Source organism: Equus quagga, chromosome 21 (assembly GCF_021613505.1).
Source record: "Equus quagga isolate Etosha38 chromosome 21, UCLA_HA_Equagga_1.0, whole genome shotgun sequence".
Taxonomy (NCBI): Eukaryota; Metazoa; Chordata; class Mammalia; order Perissodactyla; family Equidae; genus Equus; species Equus quagga.
This window is the reverse complement of record NC_060287.1, coordinates 36600169-36621629: the sequence shown is the minus strand read 5'-3', so window position 1 is coordinate 36621629 and position 21461 is coordinate 36600169. Positions and strand designations below refer to the sequence as shown.

The 21461-nt window shown below is 50.9% G+C and overlaps 1 protein-coding gene across 1 annotated transcript; it reads right to left on the bottom strand.

Moving 5' to 3' along the window:
* Positions 1–234: 234 nt before the first annotated feature.
* Positions 235–7283, bottom strand: LOC124231524 (keratin-associated protein 10-12-like). The gene is made up of 2 exons (XM_046648330.1): positions 6631–7283; positions 235–868 (listed from the first exon to the last, which is right to left on the bottom strand). Exons 1-2 carry the CDS (start codon positions 7281–7283, stop codon positions 511–513), a joined length of 1011 nt encoding a protein of 336 aa, XP_046504286.1. The 3' UTR covers positions 235–510.
* Between the last annotated feature and the right edge of the window lie 14178 nt (positions 7284–21461).

The following is a 21461-nucleotide window of genomic DNA, read 5'->3' as shown; positions in this document are numbered from 1 at the left end:
CCTCCACCCAGGGGGAGGGGATTTCCTCCTCGGCCCTTCCCCATCCACAATGCGAGTCTCCAGGGGCCAGTGTGGGGGCAGCACCTCCCCGTCGTGCACCCACCAAGGCGCCCCCACCTTCAGCTGAGCCATGAGGAAGAGGGCTCTGTGAGGAGGGGCTGCTGTGCTTTGATTCGTAAACACCTTCCAGGAAGGAACTTCACAAATAAACGAAGATAAAGTGGAGGGACAAGCTGCATTGAGAAGCACGATTTATTTGGCTCACATGGGGGCTGGTTTCCTGCTGGAGACAGAGAAGGACCCTGGGAGCCAGGGCTTCCCTAAGGGGATGGGCAGGTCGCGGAGGGATCCAGATCATCCGGCCACATTCTCACCCTGGAGTTCAGAGGGGTCGGTGAGCACGCTTTCCATCTGCCACGTGCAGAAGCTGGAGGCCCACAGAGGACTCGTTGTGGGAGGGCTACAGGTGTGGATCCATCTGCACTGATGCAGCTGAGAAGGGACTCGCGGTCAATAGCAGCAAGGGGAGCTGCAGGAGATGGGTCTGCAGACCAGGGTGGGGCAGGACGGCTGGCAGCACCCGGAGGACTGGCAGGGGGCAGACACAAGCACGGTGGGCTTGCAGCTCACAGGCACACGCACGAAGGACTGGCAGGAGGGGGCCACATACACAGCTGGTTTGTAGCTCACAGGTGTGCACACAGCTGGCCGGCAGCTCACAGGTGTGCACACAGCTGGCCGGCAGCTCACGGGTGTGCAAACAGCTGGCTGGCAGCTCACAGGTGTGCACAGAGCTGACTGGCAGCTCACGGGTGTGCACACAGCAGGTCTGCAGCTCACAGGCACACAGCAGGACGCCTGGCAGGGCCTGGGCGAGCAGCAGGCAGCCTGGCAGCCTGAGGAGCAGCTTGTGTGGCACATGGCGGTGTGGGGCTGGGCTGGTGTTGGAGTGGAGGCGGTGGTGTCCGCAGGCTCCTTCCTGGGGCGGCCTTTATACCCGACAGTGGGCGTCCCAGCAACACGGAAGCACACTGTTGACTTCCTCCTGGCTGTTTCCACCACAGTCCCTGCAGCTTCCTGTCCAGGGACGCACTCCTCTGTGTTATGCTCCACCATAAATCAGTTTGGCTTCAGGCCGATTCTGCCCTCTGTGAAAGGACATCTGGGTTTGACCCCACGTGGGGCTTCTCCAGGCCATCACTGTGTACGCAGCCCCCTGGCTCCACTCGGAGGACTGTGTGCTTTCAATCCTGTTTGTCTCGTGCCATCAGTGGAGACCTGGAGGCAATCATGTATTTCAGCTCTTATTCTGCACAGGGACATGTTAAAGCAGGGCTCGCAAACTGAAGTCTGAGGGACGCAGCTGGCCCGCTGCCCGTTTGTAATAGAGTCTTATTGGACACATGCGTGTACACGTCGTCCAGGGCGGCTTTTGCACGGCAACGCTGAGCAGTGATGGGAGAGACCATGCGACCGCAAGGCCTGAAATGCTTACACCTGCTCTTCACGGAGCGTTTGCCAACTCCTGCCTCATGGTCGTCTATACAAGAATTGATTTGTTCATGCAACAATTATATCCTGTGTGCTGGTCATGGAGACGTCCTGGCCCCACGAGCCTTCCAGGGCCATGAAGAAATGAGTGAATGAAGAAATTCATGCATGAAAGAATTCCAGAGAGGGCTGAGTCCCAGGAAGGAAACAGGTTCAGCAGATAGAGAGTGATGGGGGTGCTGGGGGGTGGTCTGGGGGCCTCTGTGAGGAGACCATGCGGAGCTGGCACAGGGGATGTGAAGAGGGGAGGGGACAGTGTTCCAGCAGAAGCAGCCGTGGGGGTGAGGTGAGGACACTGCTGCAGAAGCAGGTGTGGTCCAGGAGCCGTGGGCAATCCCACCATGTGGGGTGCGAGGGTGCAGGGGCCGGTGGACCAGGCATTGCAACCCTGGGCTGAGAGAAGGAGAAGGAGTCAGTGAACTTGAGGACACATCAGTAGAAGTCATCCAATCTGAGGAAGAGGGAAAAAGAGTAAGAAAAAGGAAGAGGGCCTATGAGACAGTATCAGAATGTCTAACTTACAAGTAATTTCAACGGAAGGAGGAAAGGAGAATGACACTGATGCACAAGAATGTTTTGAAGAATAAAGGACAAAATCCCAAATTTGATTTTTTTTTTTTAAAAAAAGGCTAACATAGATTCAAGAGCCTCAGAAAACCCCTAAAGCCCCAACATAATTTGACACCATGGTAAAGACCACAGATTCCAGAGGGAAACCAGGCAGCTTCAAACGCCGCTTCTCCGTGTGCAGTGGCGAGAACGTGCCCCCGTCATGGGCTCCTTCTAGAGCCTCCTCATTGCACATCTGTACCAGTGGGGTATCACCACCCCTTGAACGGTGGCAGGACAGATCATTAACCAGTTATGAGACTGTCCACGTAAACGCTTAGCTCTGCACCCGGTACAAAGCTGGAACTCGGTTGTTACTGCTGTTATTGGAACAACGTGGACCCTGCACAGTGAGGACCCAGCCCCATGGCTCCCGCCCGCTGGGAAGACCTTCTGTATCACTCAGTTTCCAAAGCAAAATGGGGACCCTGGTGTGGCGAGTGTGACTGTGCTTATGCAGACAGAGGGCAGGGTATTCAAAATTGGGAAGGATCTTGAAAATCATGGTGTGTGGCCCCTTGTCCCCAGCTGACGGCCCCTCACCATCCATCCTGGATTCGACTCCAGAGTCACGTGGCCACTGAGTCACAGGGAGTCTCCAGCTGAGGAGGAACCTCCTGGACTGCGTCACTTCAACTAGAAACCCCGGGAGGAAACCCATGGAGAGGAAGAGGAGGAAAATAAACAGGAAACCACGAGGAAGGCACCTTCGTTGACAGGAAGGTGTGGCTCGCGGCCAGGATGCCCGAAGCCTGGGTATAAAGGCCGCCCCGGGGCAGGAGAGTGCAGACCAGTCCCATCCTCCACCCTCAATCCAGCCCAGCCCCAGGCCACCATGTGCCACACCAGCTGCTCCACAGGCTGCCAGACAGCCTGCTGCGTGCCCAGCTCCTGCCAGCCAACTTGCTGTGCACCCGTGAGCTGCAGGCCCTCTGTGTGCGTGCCCTTGAGCTGTAGGCCCGAGGTGTGTGTGCCCGTGAGCTGCAGGCCCATTGTGTACCTGGCCCCCTCCTGCCAGTCCTCTGGGTGCTGCCAGCCCTCCTGCCCCACCCTGGTCTGCAGACCTGTCCTCTCTTGCAGCCCTTCTTGCTGCTGAGCCTGTGGCCTCCCAGGACCCCTCCTCCATGTGGGGTCAGAAGCAGCTGCCTCTGAAGTCCTCTGAGGCAGCCTGTATGTTGTCCACTTCAGACCTTCCAGACCCAACTAGACCACCTTGCAGCAAGGCCGCGCCATCCCAGCCAGCCAGGCTGAGGGGTTCACCCCTCAGTGTCCCCTGACTGCAGCCTGGGTCATCCACCTGGAGCCCACACTGGCTGGTGCAGCGTCCAGACTGCAGCCTCCAGCATCAAAGGTCTAATAAACACCATAGTGGATGCTCATCCCAGTGTGTGTGACGTCTCTCCGTTGTGTCCTTCCCTAACTGCTTCCCCAGGGGTGGTTTCCTAAGGATTCCGGAAAGTTCCTTCTCTGCAGAGAAGGCCCAGTTTATCAGATGGCCGAGACCAGGTGGCTGACCACTCAAAGGTGGCCTCTTGGGCAAGTGGGCGTGCTCCTAGCACTCAGCCCGATGGGACCCCCAGGGCCCTCTTTTGACCCATTTTGTCTCTTGAACACAGTCATCTGTCCTATGGATTAGGACCCACCCCCCAGCCTCATTTTAACTTGATTACTCTGCAAAGACGCTATTTCCAAATCAGGTCAAGGCATAGTGCTGGGGGTTAGGACGCCAACATCTCTTTTTTAAGGAGGACACAATTCAACCCCTGACGGGAGTCAGCTCAAAGCTGCAAGACCACACTGGCCCCTCCTTCGCCCACCTGCCTGGCCGTGCTGTGGGTCCCTGTGGATCTGTGGTTCCTCGGGAACAAGGGGACAGCAGAGTCCAATCTGAGAATCCCGTCCCACTGACTCTGTGACACAGGCAGGGCCCGAGTTCACAGAGGAAGGCCGACGCCAGGCCTGTGGTGGCCTTGCTCCCATCCAGGAATGACAGCAGCTGTGGAGGAAGGCGGAGCCCCCCCACATGGAAGATGCCTGCATCCTTCCAGGCAGAGGAAACCTGGCCCAGAAACCAGTGGCTGCCCCCGAAAGCGCTGGCTTAGCCCCTGTGGTGTGAACATGGGCCACTCCAGAGCCAGGTGCTGAGGCCGTCCCGGGACAGGTGGGAGATGCCCGAGGGGTCACCGTCCTCAGCAGAAGGAAGACGGTGGCACACCAGGGTGCCTGAGGGGAGCTGTTTGGGAACCAAGAAATAGTCTAAGAAGAACACCGTCCGGGGGCCCTTCTTGCAGGAAAATACACATCTAGAAACTTCCATCATGGTGATGTCACAGGACAACGAGGACGTGAAAAGCAGAAGGAGTTCTTAGAGTGTCCACTATCCGCGACACTGTCTCATCCGTCGTTTCATTCAAACCAAGCCCCTCCAGGCGGTTTTATATCACTTGGGTCCAAGCTGTGTCATCTCACGTCATGTCGTCACCTCCCAGACACCCTCCCCGACAACCCCGGTGGCTGCCTTTGCTGGCCACCAGCACGGTGCAGGTTCCTCCTGTGACACCTTTGAGGGCGGAGACTGTCCTGGTCTCAGTCAGGATGAGTCAGGATGATGGGGTGTCATGGGGTTGGGGAGCAGGAGTCGCGTTCACTGCTGACAGAGCGGCCCTGAGATCTGGACGGTCTCAGGGCATTTAGAGTCATTGTTGCATCACAAACGTGTATTAAGTAAACCATCACCTCTGATCCTCTCCTTCCGTGTCAGCACTGCCAACTTGATCCACATAGACACCCACGGCCGCCGGCAGCCCAGCTTGTTTTTCCACTGGTGTCACATGGGCCACATGCGACCACGTGGTACCTGGCTGTGCCCATCTGTGGCTGTAACTGACTTTCCCAAGAGGGTTCTGGATGTTCTGGTGCCGTGGGGGTCAAGGCAGGAGCACGTCCGTGCAGATGACCCGTCCGTCCGTCCTTCTGTTGGACTGTTCTGGTGTCACCGTGGGTGGTAAGTTGCTGGTCTCCACGTGTGTCAACATTCCTGCACTTCACTTTTTTGGGTTGGGGGTGAGGTGGGACCTTCTTCTGTGTCTTTCCTAACTCTTTGTGCCATGAAGAGTCCATCAAGGCCTTGTCCATCTATCTATAGAGAGGGCCCCACTTTTCTTAAATTCAGTGAACAAGTACCAGTACAGGTTTGCATAGACTCGGGCAAACTGAGGGATTTAAGAGTCCGACAGGGTTACAATGCAGCCACTTTCTCTTTAAGTCCCTCTTAGGGTTTTCGCTCCCTACCCTCTTCCTGGGGTGCAGCTCATCCTGGGTGGGAGAGGGACCTACAGCCCTGGGGAGGTGGCTTCTGTTCCGGGCCCATCTGCCGCCCGCCTCTGCTGTTTTCCTGCTCCTGTGGGCCTCCTCTGTCTGTTCCTGGCCCAAGGGATGAGCACGGGCCCAATGTGGACCTGGTCCCTCTGACTGGTACCCCCTTGACTCTCTAGTGCTAGTGGTCCACTGAGACTGCAGGCTCATCCTCCCCCACTGTCCCATGGATTTGTTCACAAGGTGACTGTTTGCTCTGGGCCTCCTCAATGAGGCCTTGAAACCTTGAGTAGAACGAGTGATGTGGGAACTGACACCCATGACCCTCTTGGGGCCCATGGGAACTTCCAGATGCTTCAGAGCATGCAGGGGTCGGCCTCAGGCCCTGTGCAGGACCAGCACGCAGGCGCTTCTCCTCTCTGTGAGCCCCTCTCTCCAAGGGGCGTCAGCAGGATCCCCAACCACACGGGGTTTCTGCTGCTCCGCACTCAGATGCACACTGCACGGGCAAGGGGACGGTGTACACAGGAGGCCCAAGGCCCCTCGGGGTCCAAGCCTCCTGCACCCACGCCGGCCTTGGGGGCCAGCCTTGGAGGGCTCCCGACAGAGGGTGGGGGCCGTGGGGCGGGGCAGGGGACGGAGCAGGTGGATGCATCCTCTCTCAGCTCTCAGCGTCCCTCAGCTGTTTGAACCCGGGTTTGAGACCACGTCTTCACTGTCTGGTTCTACCAGACGGCGACCGGATGCCCACGTGGGATGGGGCCTCGGGGGTGGGGGCTCAGGAGGAGGAAAGAAGAGACAGAGGGCCAGATTTCCTGACACAGACGTTGTATTGATTATAGCCATGGACGTTTGTCACTCCGAATGCCAGCAATCCATCCGCACAGGAGGTTCACAGGTCCCCCAGGCCCCTCCCGCTTGAGGGATCTGTGGGTCACCTCCTCTCAGAAAGGGACAGAGGCGGGGTATGCAAATCCCCGACGGAGACAGAGAGGTCTTGGCATCCGAGGGTCGGGCTCCTGGGAGGGACCTGCGCTCAGGAGCAGAGACAGCAGCTGGCGAGGCAGGAGCCGGACCGTTCAGCAGCGGGACTTCTGGGCCGGGGCGGGGCCACAGCGGGCCGCGCGGGAGCACGTGGGGCGGCAGAGCAGGGACACGCAGGAGGAGGGTTTGCACACAGGCCGGCAGAGCAGGGACACGCAGGAGGCCGGGTGGCAGCAGCTGGGCTGGCAGGAGGCGGGGTTGCAGCAGGAGGGGAGGCAGGGGCTGGGCTGGCAGCACGAGGGGGCTGGGCAGGGGGTTGCCTTGGAGCAGACGGGTGTGCAGGAGACGGGCACGCAGCAGTCCTGTTGGCAGGGGGAGGAGGTGCAGCAGGAGGGCTGGCAGCTAGACTGCTGGCAGCAGGAGACGTCTGAGCAGGGGGAGGCCCCAAAGCAGACGGGCACACAGCAGACGGGGGTGCAGCAGACAGGGGTGCAGGAGACGGGCATGCAGCAGGCCTGCTGGCAGGGGGAGGAGGTGCAGCATGAGGGCTGGCAGCTAGACTGCTGGCAGCACAAGGGCGTGCAGAAGCTGGTGCAGGCTGCCTGGCAGGGGCTGCACACACAGCTGGCAGGGGTACAGACGAGGGTCAGGCAGGGGGCAGGGGCACAGCAGCTGGGGGCGCAGCACGGGGGCTCGCAGCAGCTCTCTGGGCCGTCGTCCACCTGCCAGGAGGAGTCGGGGCAGGAGTCCCAGGCACCGGGCTGGCAGACCCGGCTGCCATAGCTGAGGTCGCTGGAGCAGACGGACAGGGTGGAGGCAGCCATGGTGGGGCGGTGGGGCTGGAGGAAGGTGTGAATGTGTGTGTGCGAGCGTGCACGGTGCCCGGGGCCGTGGGCTTTTGTGCCCCTCCCGGGCTTGTGTTGTCCCAGGACGCCCTCCCTTCCGTGTTGATGCTGCGAGCAGGCTGCAGGAGAGCCCTCGTTACTGCTGGCTGATTTTCTACACTCAGTCCTTGCTCACTAAGCTCGTGAGTATGTTGCAGGGGGTGTTCGCCCATCTCTTCTTTGTTTGGCTCCAGAAAACTTGTGGAAACTGAGGAGGGTTCTTGCTGAGTGCCCGCCACAGGCTCGAAGTCTCATTCACGGAGGGGCTGCTGTGAGATAAACTCTCAGCCCCCGCAGCCTCCCTCACCCCTGCACCAGCGTGAGGATGCTAGGGGCCAGATGCCAGCGCCACTGCAGCCCCAGCTCTACAGTGCCCGAGAGGAAGGTTGAGAGCGTAGCGTTCAAAATAGCGAACAAAACAGTAAAACTTGACCAAAGGACACACACAGTGTCTGTCCACTGGGGACCAGAGATAGTTCATGGGCAGGGAACGCCGGGCTGTGTGGACCTCCACTCTCGCGGGGTCAATCCATCACCAACGTCATCTCAACCAAAACCCAAAGGGAGTCTTTTCCATGTACAAATTGAAGACAGAAAATATTTGTACTCTGCGTGATAGCTGAGAGGTTCATATGAAAACCTTAAAGTCCGTACAACTAAAACAGGATAAGATCCAAAAGAATGGAATACAAGATTCAAAATGTTCAAATTTCCAAGAAGCATGTGAAAACCTGCTTGATCTCATTAATCATTAAAGTTGCTCAAATTACAACCTAAATGTCCCACCTGTAAGATCAACCGAGATTTACGATGCTAACGATTCTGGGTGCTGTGGCGTCTGGGGTCCACACTCTTAGGAACACTTTGTAGATGTTTTGGTTTTTTTTTTCTGTTGTGATAACACATAATATAAGATTTACCGTTTTACCCATTTTAACGTGTGCCCTTCAGTGGCATTTCGTACAGTCACAATGTTGTGCCAACATGACCACTATCTAGTTCCAGGACATTCTCATCACCCCAAAAGGAAATCCTATACATTAAGTAGGCCCTCCCCAGCTCCTGTCAATCACTGCTCTGCTGTCTGTCTCTATGGAGTTACCTATTCGCCACATTTCATATAAAAAGAATCATACAACATGTGGCCTTTTGTATCTGACCTCTTTCACTTAACCTAGCGTTTTCCAGATTCATCCACACCGTAGCGTGTGTCAGTGCTCCATTCCTTTTTATGGCTGAATACTATTCCATCACGTGGATGTATCACCTTTTATTTATCCATTCATCAGTTGGCGGACAATCGGGTTGTTTCCACCTTTGGCTACTGTGAATAATGCTGCCATGAACATTTTTGTTCCAGTTTTTGCTTGAACACCTCTTTTCAGTATACCCAGGAGTACAATTGCTGGCTCATATGATAACTCTAGGTTTAGATTGTGAGGAAGTGCCAGACTATTTCCCACGGCAGCTGCACCATTTGACAATCCCACCAGCAGTGTGTGAGGGTTCCAATTTCTCCACATGCTCACCAGCACTGGTTATTTTCTGTTTTTCTTTTTTTTTTTTAAATTATAGCCTAGTGGGTGTGAAATGATGTCTCACTGTGGCTTCGATTTGCTTTTCCCCAGTGACCGAGGATAGTGGGCTTCCTTTCATGTGCTTGTTGGCTATTTGTTTATCTTCTTTGGAGAAATGTCTATCAAAGTGCTTTGTCTGTTTTTAATTGGGTTGTTTGTCTTTTTGTGTTGATTGTAGGAGTCCTTTATGTATTCTGGATACTAAACCCTTACAGAATTACAATTTGCAAGTATTTTCTCCTATTCCGTGAGCTGTGTTTTCACTGTCTTGATAGTGTCCTTTGATACACAAAATTTGTCAATTTTGACTAAGTCCAATTTATCTATATTCTCTTTCGTTGCTTGTGCTTTTGGTGTCATATCGAAGAAGCCATTGCCAAATCTAAGGGCATGCAGGTTTACCCCTATGGTTTCTTCTAAGAGATTTATAGCTTTAGCTCTTGTATTTAGGGCTTTGATCCATTTTGAGTTACTTTTTGCATATGGTGTGAGATAGAGTTCAACTTCTTTCTTTTGCATGTGGAGATCCAGTGGCCCCAGCACCATTTGTTGAAGAGACTATTCTTTCTCCATTGAACGGTCTTGACACTCTTGTTAAAATTCAATTGATCACCGATATATGGATTTATTTCTAAACTCTCAATTTTATTACATTGATCTACGTGTCCATCCTTATGCCAACACCACTGTTTGGATTACTGTAGCTTTGTAGTAAGTTTTCTTTCTTCCTTTCTAATTTGGATGTCTTCTATTTCTCTTTCTTGCCCAACTTCTCTGTCTAGAACTTCCAGTACGATGTTGAACATAAGTGATGAAAGTGGTCACCCTTGTCTTGTTCCTGATCTTAGGGAGATAGCTTTCCGTCTCTCACCATTGAGCATGATGTTAGCTGTGGGTTTGGATAATGCCCCGTAGTATGTTGAAGAAGTTCCTTTCCATTCCTAGTTTGTTGAGTGACTTTATCATGAAAAAGTCTTGGTTTGGCTTTTGTCAAATGCTTTTTCTGCACCAATTCAGATGATCATGTGATGTCCCCCCTTCATTCTATTAATGTGATGCATTACACTGATTGGTTTTCACATATTGAGTCACTCTTGCATTCTTGGGACAAATCCCACTTGGTCGTGGTGTACTATTCTTTTAATGTGCTGCTCCATTTGGCTTCACTGTATTTTGTTGAGGATTTTTTATCTTTATCTATAAGGAATATTGGTCTGAAGTTTTCTTTTGTTGTTTTTCTGTCTTTGATATCAGGATAATGCTGACCTCATAGAGTGAGTCAGGAAATGTTCCTCATCTTCTGTTTTTTTGGAAGAGTTTGAGAAAGATTGGTGTTAATTGACTTATAAATGTTTAGTACAATTCAGTATTGAAGTCATCTGGTCCTGGGCTTTTCTTCTCAAAGAGATTCTTTTAAAAAAATTATTTTATTGAGGCCATATTGGCTTATAACATTGTGTAAGTTTCAGATATACATTGTTATATATCACTCTCTGTATAGACTGCATTGTGTTCACCACCAATAGTCTAGTTTTTATCTGTCACCATACATATGTGCCCCTTTACCTCTTTTGCCCTACCCTACCCTCTTGCCCTCTGGTAACCACCGGTCTGGGAAGTTTTTCCTTACTGATGCCATCTCCTTATTGTTTTATGTCAGCTCAGCTTGCCTAGTTCTTCTTGAGTCAGTTCACTCACTTTAGATACCAAGATACAAATAGATTGAAAGTGAAAGGATGGAAAAAGATATTCATGCAAATACTAACCGAAAGAGAGCTGGATGACTATAATAAAATCAGATAAAACAGACTTTGAGTCAAAAATTATTGTAAGAGACAAATAAGGACATTAAATATTGATAATACTGTCAATATACCAAGAAAATATGACAATTATAATCACGTATGCACCTAGCAACAGCGCCCCAAAATGAATGAAGCAAAAATGACAAAATTGAAGAAAGAGACAGTTCCAGTTCCACAATAATAGTTGAAGACTTCAAAAAAGTCATTTTCACTAATAAAAAATGAAATAATAGAACAACTAGATCAAAGATCAATAAGGTGATGGAGGAGTTGAAGAACACTATAAACCAACTAGACCTGATAGACATGTACACGACACTCAACTCAACGACAGCAGAATACACATTCTTCTCAAGTGCACGGGAAACATTCTCCAGATTAGACCACGTTAGGTCACAAAACAAATCTCAACAAGTTTAAAAAGATTGAAACCATGCGAGGTATCTTCTCTGACCATGATGGACAAAAACTAGAAATCAATAACAGAAGGAAAACTGGAAAATTGACAAATACGTAGAAATTGAACAAACAATCAATGGGGCAAAGAAGAAATCACAAGGAAAGTTAGAAAATACTTTCAGATGAATGAAAATGAAAACATAACAAAGCAATACTTATGGGACACAGCCAAAACAGGGCTCAGAGGGAAATTTATAGCTGTCAACAGTTACATTAAAAAAGAAGAAAGGTTTCAAATCAATAATGTAACTTTATACCTTAAGGAGCTGGAAAAAGAGCGGACTAAACCTAGAGCTGATAGAAGGGAGGAAATAAAGATTAGAACACAGGTTAATGAAATAGAGTCTATAAAAACAATAGAGAAAAATCAAAGAAAACAAAAGTTGGTTTTTTGAAAAGAGCAGCAAATTTGACGAACCTTTAGCTAGACTGACTAAGAAAAAAGAGAGGAGACTCAAATTACTAAAATCAGAAACAAAAATGGGGACATCCCTACTGACCTGACATAAATAGAACGGATTATGCAAGTGTATTATGAACAACTGTGCTCCAAAAAATTAGATAACCTACATGTAATGGGAAAATCCTTACAAACACTCAAACTGCTGAAATGGACACGTTTACTGATGTTCTTTATTTCTTCATATGGCTACAAGTTACTGTTTAGTGCCCTTTTATTTCAGCCTGAATGGTCATTTCTTGTAGGGCACGTCTACTAGAGATGAATTCCTTTAACTCTTATTTATCTGGAAATGTCTTCATTTCTTCTTCTTTTTTGAAGGATACATTTGTTGGATATCGACTTCTTGGTTGACATTATTTTCTTTCAGCACTTTAAACATGCCATCCCACTGCTTTCTGGCCTCACAATTTCTGATGACACATTGGCAATTGACCTCTTGCTGCTTTTAAGATTCTTTGTCTTTCGATCGTTTGAGTATAACAAGTTTCAGTGTGGATCTCTTTGAATTTATTCTACTTGGAGTTCATTAAGCTTCTTGGATGTGTAGATTCACATGTTTCCTCAAATTTGGGAAGTTTTCAGCCATTATTTCTTCAAATATTTTTACTCCTTTCTCTCTTCTCTTTCTGGGATGCCTGTGAAGTGTATGTTGGTATGCATGATGGTGTCCCACAGCCCTCTTAAGTTCTGTTCCTTTTTTCTCTTCATTCTTTTTTTTTTTTTTAATCTTCATTTATCTTTTTTTCTCTTCATTCTTGTTTTTATCTTCATTTATCTTCTTTTCTCTTCATCCTTTTTTTTCCAACCACTTTTCAGACTGGAGTATTTCATGTGACCTAAGTTCATGTTCACTAATTCTTTCTCCTGCCTGCTCAAATGTGCTATTGAGTCCCTCTAATGAAGTTTTTGTTTCAGTTATTGTATATTTCAATTCCAGAATTTCTATTTGGTTCCCTTTTATGTTTCTCTTCATTGATATTCTCTATTTGGTGAGACACGAGTCCCTTAGTTTCTCTTAGTTTTTTTGTTCCCAGCTTCCTTGAACTCTTAAGAGTATATTAAGAGAGTTGATTTAAAGGCTTTGTCTAGTACATTTAATGCCCAGACTTGTTCAGGGACATTTCTCCTAATTGCTTTTTTTTTTTTCCCCTATAGATGGGCCATAATTTCTTCCTTCTTTGCATGCCTCATAATTTTTGTTGAAAACTGGGCATGTTGAATATTACAATTGTGATAACTCTGGATATCAGATTCTCCTCACTCCCTCAGTTTTTTGTTGCTAATCGCTGTGGCTTGTTGTTGTTTTTTGGTTTAGTGATTCTCCTAAATTATTAAGTTTTTATATGTGGCTGCAGTTGCTTTTTCTTGATGAAGAATTCCCTTGATTTTGTAAATCTTTGACTATTTTCCAGAGTTCAGACAAAGTTGTTTCCAACAGTTTTCCCAGATTCTCCAGTGTTTCTGTCAGGGGGGTGGGACCTTATTCCCTATTTCCTATTTTTTCTGACATCACTCTTAGCAGGCACGATTTTGAAAAGTCGTTTTAAGAGCATTGACAGAAAGGAGGAATTAGGATTATTATTTTTTTATTATAAGGCACTCACACTACCTATGAAATGATATAGTGTTATTCGAAAGTGGACTTGGATTGGCTGTGAATGTATATTGCAATCTCTAGGGCAACCACTAAAAAAAGGAAAAAAGAAGTATAACCAATATGCTAAGAAAGGAGAGAAAATGGAAATATATAAAACGCTCAATTAAAACCACAAAAGGCAGAAAAACAGTGGAAGACAAAAGTAGTAAGAAGGAACGAGGACAGCAAATAGAAAATAGTAACACATATGGTAGATATTAATCCAACTATATCAATGATCACTTTGCACGTCAGTGGCTTAAATGCAGCATTTAAAAGACCAATTGTCAGAGCGGATCACAAAACAAGACCCAGCTATATGTTGTCTATCAGAAATCCACTTTAAACGTAAAGACACAGATAGATTAAAAGTAAATGGATGGAGAAAAATATACCATGCTAACACTCATCGAAAGAAAGCAGGAGTAGGGCCGGCCGGGTGGTGCAGTGGTTAAGTTCACATGTTCTGCTTCAGTGGCCCAGGGTTCGCTTGTTCAGATCCTGTGTGTGGACCCTCATATGGCTTGGCAAGTGATGCTGTGGTAGGCATCCCACATATAAAGTAGAGGAAGACGGGCACGGATGTTAGCTCAGGGCCAGTCTTCCTCAGCAAAAAGAGGAGGATTGGTGGCAGATGTTAGCTCAGGGCTGATCTTTCAAAAAAAAAAAAAAAAGAAGAAGAAGAAGAGAAAAAAGAAAGCAGGATTAACTACATTAATTTCAGACAGCTTACTGCAAAGCAAGGAAAGTTATCAGGGGTAAAGAAGGGCATTACAGGGCTGGCCCCATGGCCGAATGGTGAAGTTCGCGTGTCCCGCTTCAGTGGCCCATGGTTTCACCAGTTCAGATCCTGGGCATGGACACGGCACCACTCATCAGGCCTTGCTGAGGTGGCATCTCACATGCCACAACTAGTAGGACCCCCAACTAAAAATATACAACTATGTACTGGGGGGCTTTGGGGAGAAAAAGGACAAATAAAATCTTTAAAAAAAAAAAAAAGATGGGCATTACATAATGATAAAGGGGTCAATTCTCCAAGAATAAATGACAATCCTTAATGTATATGCACCTAACAACAGAGCATCAAAATATGTGAGACAAAAATTCAAAGGACTGCAAGGAAAAATAGATGAATCCACTATCATGGTTGGAGACCAACATCCCTCTCTCAGAAGTGGACAGATGCAGTGGGCACGAAATCAGAGTGGACACAGTAGGTGATACAAAGATCTTCACTCTTTGTGCCCACTCCCGTTTATCCTTTCACATGCCTCTTCCCAAGACACCCCCAAGCAGCCCCAACCTCCCCACATAATGTGATATATGGTATATAAGAGGCTTGGTTTCCTTGCTCTGAGGCATGTACACCCCACTGCCCCTGTGGGCTCAGGCCGAGGCTGGGACCTGGCCTGAAGCCGCCCCTTGCTTGCCATGTGCGTGAATCCTCATCTCAGAGTTGGCTTCTGGGCAACCAGCCTCACACCTGGGTCCATGACAGGGATGAAACGCGACAGTGTGTGAAGAGCTCCATCATTATGGATGGTCTGGGTCTTAAAGTTTATTTCATGTGTATAAATCTGGTCTTGGCAACACGATATCACAAGTCAAGATAAATTGCTACTATATTTCATTGACTCAAGGTCACATTTTAACATCTCTGAAATGGGGAGACATCTACCAAATGACGGCTATCATAGTTTACTTGGCAGCTGCTGTTTTTGCTTAGGGGTACCTAAAATAATGAACCATCTTACCGTGGATGAGATCTTAGTCTTGATAAAATACAATCTATCTAGGACATGTGCGTGTGTGTGTGTGTGTGTGTGTGTGTGTGTGTGTGTGTGTATTCTTTAGTGCTTTGCCCCAAATGGGCCCAGTGTGAATATCAAGCACTTTGTGATATGAATTATCTGAAAGCCTCAGGCCAAACCAAGATGCCTAAATTACTGTAGCACCCCAGGTCTCCTTTTGGGTTTCAAAAGCAAAAAAGAGCCCTTTTCTTCAAAGTCAGAAGCATGTTCTTATTTCAGCTAGGAAAAGAACATCTTGATGAAACAAATGTTGAGCACCAGCTGTATGTAAGCACCATGCTTCGAGCCACAGATATAAAATTCACAGCACGGCCCTGACCTCCCGGGGAGTCCAGCCTGGTGGGGCTGACCTGGACCACAGGGGGCGATAAGTCAGCCTGGTTCTCTGTTGTTAGCAAGGTGTATGTGAGGCCCAGCCTCTCTCCTCCATCTCCCACCCCAAAAATGTGCTATGAGCCATCAAGGTCGCCTACAAGAATAACAGAAATAAGAATTCTGTTGATGATAAGCAGATGAGAATGCCCTCACTGCTGAGTTTGGGATGCTGGGGGGCGGTGCAGGGTGGGAAGGTTAGGGCAGGAATCTAGCACAGGTGCCTCCTGTGCCCCTAAAGGCCTAGAGCCCCGCCTCACAGTAGTGGCAAGGCCTAGATTTCTCCCGGTGGCCCTCCAGGAAGCAGATCTTCCTGAAGGAGGCAGACAGGCCCTTCACCGTGTGACCGGTGACCTGGTCTGTTCATGGCAGGCAGCCGGCTGGGTCTGGCTGGAGCCCGAGTGTTTGCAGAGGGAGGGCCATGGGCACCAAATCGCTCTGTGATTTCTCAGGAGGCTCCCCGAGCAAGTGGGGCCAAAGGCTTTATGGGACCCCCCCACCCCCAGGAGCCCCAGGACGATCCTGGGCAGGGCATGCTTCCCTGTAAACATGCTGGCACCTGAACTGGTCCAGCAGACTTGAGGGTACGACTCATTCATCTGGAATGTCAATATTTGGGTTCAGGGTGACTGAGTTCATACCAACACCGGCTACACTTGGTGTGCATTCTTGCAAAACAGGAAGAAAAACAAAAGGCTTCTTTGATAAAAATAGTTCTGTTTTATGTGGAAACACCTCCCCACCCCCACCCCTACTCCCACCCCCACTGGTACATGGTCATCTCATCAGGGTCAGAAAAGGTTTTCCAGTGGAGTCTCTCTCTCCCATCTCCACCTCCATCCACTGGCCATCCTGCTCTTCTAGGCCAGGCGTGGAGACGCTTAGATCAAAAAGAAGCCCTAATTTATGGTAAACACAAGAAAATCAAACTAACAGAAGCGAAGGTCCAGGGACGCAGAGATCCTGTCTCTATGTTGCCCGACTCATTGGGGACCCCACACAGCTCTGCAACATCCTACTGCAGACAGCCACTATTCAGGGCTCTGGAGACAGGTGAAACCTCACGACACGACCTCAGCAGTTGACTCTGGTCCAGGGGGTCCCGTCAATATCCTCATCACGTGCCTCCTGTATCTTTATCGGCAACAATACACCAGTGACCTGCCAAAATGCCCCCTGACTTTAACCCATGCCTATTCTGATCACATTACAAAGTTTCCCAGATAAAGTCAGATACATCCTAGCATTCACTTGCAAATAACATGCATTCCTACTAACCAGGGCTTTTTAATGACTAACCTAGGCCCCACATTGGGACAGCGACCCAACGATGACATCAGGGCCCCTTGTTCTTTCCATCTCTCTGCTTTACCACCCTTAATGTTGGCATTCATTCTGCAGGCAGTGCTTTGTGGTCACAAGATGGCTGCTGCAGCTCCAGGCATTGCTTCTGTGGTTCACGGAGGAAGGAAGGGTGGTACCTGCTTCAGGGAAGTAAAATTTTCCCAGAAGCCTCAGCAGACTTTTGTTATGTCTCATTTGCCAGAAGTGCCATGTGGGCACCTGTAGCTCCAAGAGAACCTGAAAAGTCGAGTGCTCTTAGCTGGGCATGTGATCTGTCTGGACATCATTGAGGCCCCGTTAGGTAGAATGTGTGGGAATGGATATGGGGTTGGCAACTAATGGTGTCTGCCCCAGTGGGCAAGTGAGGGAACTCTGCCCAGTGGTGGGGTAGGGGCATTAAAAAGCAATGAGTTCAGTGTAGGGAGGGGCCAGCACCCACTATCAGATCATGTTTTCTTTGCCTTTTGCACAAATGATGGAACCTTACTGCTAAGCTCTTCCACTCTTTGGGGAATGTTAATTTAAGTTTAATAGAACTTTAACCTTAAAGAATTGAGAATGTTGGAGCTGGTGCATTTTGCCAAAATGAAATTCCGTTCAGGTGGCGGGAGAACTCCGTGTGCTGGGACCTGAGCATGAGGCTCCATGAGGGGAAAGGGAGAAAGGGACTGACCGCAGATGGGGGAGATTCCCTCGATGGGGAAGAGGGTCAGAGGGGCTGGTCGTGGCCCTCCCAGAGCCCACACCCCGCAAGCCCGGGTGCCCCCCCCCACTCGCCTAACCGTGCTTTGCCAGGCGTTTCTGGTTCAGGCGCGCTGGCTTTCTAACCACCATCAGTGGGAAGAAAACTGACGCCCCTGGCAGCAACATCATTCTAGATTTAACTTCTCTTCCCTTTATCCCTGACATATAAACCTGAACCCCAGAGGTGTCCGCTGTTTGTAAAAGACACGCAAGCAACAGAAAATGGCAAATATTGACACAGCCCTGGTGACGTGCCCCAGGGACTCACGCAGGCCACGCAGGAGCTCTGTTATGATCCCCAAGCTCATGGGAGGAAAATGGGGCTGTCAGTGATATCGGGGAAGAGGGGTGTAGGCAGCCCCCCAAGACCCCAGTCCACACCTGTGCACGTTCCCGCAACAGGACCTGTGAGTGGAAGTCCACCCAGGACCACTGTCACTGCGTCTCCTGGTGGCCGTCCCTGCCTATGGTGCTTCTGTGGGCTCTCCTGCCAGATGCCCTTCAGTGGAACAAGGCCCTCCCAGCCAGCTGATCATGCAGCGGGGAGCGCGGCCTGTGCTTCAGCCCAGCGTGACTGTGAGGAGGGGCTTTTTCTCTGCTTGGCACATCTGTAAGGAATTTGCTCTCTTTGGGGTCTTTTGTCCCCTGTCATTGATGAGAAGGAGGCCAAGTTCAGGCTCTGGGGTCAGTGGAAGACTTGGGATGTCACTAAGTCCATCAAACAGAACACAGACCCTGTGTGATGGGAGCAGAGGGCCCCACTGCAGAGCAAGAATATGAGTTCTTCGCTCTCTAAATCAGATTAACCCCCTCTTGGTCCCCTGTGGGCTCGGGGCGTGGGACCTGGGAGGGGCTTGCTGGTGACTTTGCAGCATCTCCTGGTGGCAGGCCAGGACCCCTCCCTCTGAAAGAGGCTGCATGTCGACTCCTGCCCAGGTCAGCCTGGCGCCTTCCTGGGCAGGGAGCAGCTCCCCGGCCCAGGCCCCAGCCCTGCCCACCTCTCCACGGCCCCACCTGCCCGGTGTTCCCCCATCAGGGATGCCAGCAGACCCTCACGGCCCTGCCTCCATCATCCCAGCCTCCAGCTCCGGGCCCCTCCACCCTCTATGAGGGTCTGGGTTCAAAAGCCAAGGGCTGGCCTGCTCCCTAGGGGTAAGGGACCCCCAAGATTTGAGGCCATGGAGAGGCCAGGAAAACCCCTCTGATACAAGGCAATCGAGGGCATGCAGAAATGCTGTGTCTGACCGAAGAACTCGTTGTTACAGAGTGAACACTGGGTCCCCGCATCTCCTCACAGGCGGGTGGCAGGCCCTCTGGGAGTGTGGGCCCCCGGGTCCCCTGCAGTCCTGACTCCCTCCCTCTGCTGCTGTCTCCGCTCCCTTTCCTGGCTCTGCTTTTGAGCTTTACGTGCTGCAGACGACTGCAAACCCTGGGAACGAGTGAATAAGCAACAAGCAGGGGCAGAGCCTTGCGGCCCGCCCAGGGGAAGCCAGGCATGTCCTCACAGGGCCAGGCCGAGTAGGTCACAGGTGGGTGCCATGCAGCCCTCTTGCCGGCCAGGGAAGGTACACACGGGGCCCTGGCCCTCAGGCAACATGTCCAGCACGGCTCTTCATCTGGGTGGTTTGGTTGCTTGTTTTGGTTTGCCATCTGAGCGTCGTCTGGTCATCATCGTAAATGCAGAGAGACACACAGAGAGACAGAGAGAGGGAGAGACAGAGAGAGAGGGAGAGAAAGAGAGGGAGAGAAACAGAGACAGAGAGAGAGAGAGAAAGAGACAGAGAGGCAGAGACAGAGAGAGAGGGAGAGAGAGAGAAACAGAGACATCGACAGAGAGAAAGTGAGAGAAAGAGAGAGACACAGAGAGTGAGGCAGAGACAGAGAGAAACAGAGATGGAGGGAGAGGGAGAGACAGAAAGAGAGGGAGAGACAGAGAGACAGAGACAGAAGGAGAGACACAGAGAGACAGAGAGACAGGAGAGAGCCGGACCAGGCGCTACTCCAGCTTCGTTGCCCGGCCACCATGTGTCTGCTCCTCCTCCTCTGTCGGTCCTGCCCCAGCTCCCATCATGGACTCTGGGGCGTTGTTCCCTGATGACGTCAACTGTCTCCGTGGGATTCCAGCTGCTCAAGGACAGGAGCGGTGCCGAGTCCACCCCGTGCGGCTCTGTAGTGTGGGGTCGTAAGGGTGCTTCCGACCCCTGTGATTCGTTATCTGAGGCTGGGTCCATGCGGGAGCACGGCCGCACAGGGTGTGGGGAAAGCGCCACCCATTCGAGCTCAGAAAGCCCGGGTGGCTACTCTGAGAGCACCCCGTGATGTTCGGCTCTGATCTAAAATCGGCATGAAGAGTAATGCAGTGATCACTTTTCGGAAGGAAGGGGCCGGGGTCTGGTGCCTGCTAATGGGGTGTGGAGGGAACCTTCTGGAAAGGCCCGCCCGCCGTGTTGCGCTTTCCCGGTCCCAGCGGACGTCATCTGGCCTGAGCGCCCCCTGACTCATCCAGGAGGCGGAGCGCCTTTGCACGCAGCTCCATCGTTCTGTCCTCCCCAGGTGTGTGCACCTGGCGAGTGGCTGTGCAGAGGACCATTCAGGGAGGGGGGGGGGGGGGGGCATTGGGTCATCGTCAGCACAGCAGGGAGGCAGAAGAAACTTTAAGAACCTGAGTTTTTTTGTGATCTTGAGTGCCGCCTCCCATTTCACAGTTAAAGAAACTGAGGCCAGCTCCAGCTGTGCACTCCTGCCCTGCTTTTCCACCCGCCTGTCCAGAGGGCCCCTCTTCTCCATCTCTCCTGTCCTCTGCCTGGCTCCAGGAGGATGCCCCTGCTCCCCTTCTCCTTCTGTAGCCCTCCCAGACGGTCTGACCCCTGGCCTGGCTGACCCGTGTCAAAGGGAGTTGATCCTCTGACTTCCTGCAGCCCAGAAAGCCTGCTGGTCTGCTCTCGGGGAAATCCCAAGACCCCAGCACAGGTGGGGCCTTGACTTGTGGTTGGGATGGATCAGCAGATGGTTGAAGCGAGGGCAGCGCCTCCTCAGAGGGGAGGAGGACAGCCTGAAATGCCACTGGCCTGGCCCCCAGCCAGATTTCATCACAGGGTGGCTGGGTTTGCTGAGCCGATGGTCACCGTGGGAGCCACGAACCAGCATATTATCCTGAATCATTTCCTCAGAAAAAATCACAGCCCGCAACCCTTCGCTCCCTGACCTCATCTCCGCAAAGCTCGGCCCCTAATTGCCTCTGGCTTCCACCGCAGCCGCCAGGGCAGGAACCACCTGTGAACCGACACCTGTTCACCGATTCTGCAAATTATGTACCAGACCTCATTCCTGCCCTGGGAGGATGACAGTGAACTGGATGCACGACGTCCTTGCCGGCGTGAAGCCCGCATTCTGGAGGGAGTGCTAGGGCGATGGGTCTCAGCACTTTTTATTTTATGAATAAGTGACTCTTTATGGTAAGGAGTGAACAGAGGTTTAAAGTTTTGAGCACTGTAGTAACATAAGCTATTAAAACACATATGCTGCAGACACTTTTTTCTATAAGGAAAGGAAATTGCAAAGAGCACTTTTAACAGTTTCCTGGGTAAATTTAAAGATGTCTTGGGGGAATGCAGGACTCTGGGTTGCGTCTCCGCTCTTGCGAGGGAAATCAGGTGTGGCACGCTCGCTTGAACGCATGAGATGGTTCTGTTCTCATTTTCTCTCTCTCTTTTGCAGGCAAACTTAGCTTTCTGCGAGATGAGTGCAGAGGCGATGGGCCCCACTGTCATAGGCGGTCACCAGGAAACCGAAAGTACAACAGAGTTGTGCCTGATTATGGGGGTTTCTGTGTCTGCTGGAAAGCCTGAATCCACAGCCCTGGGCCACCGTCTCCCGTGAGGCCCAAGTCCGGTCCCGGGTGTCG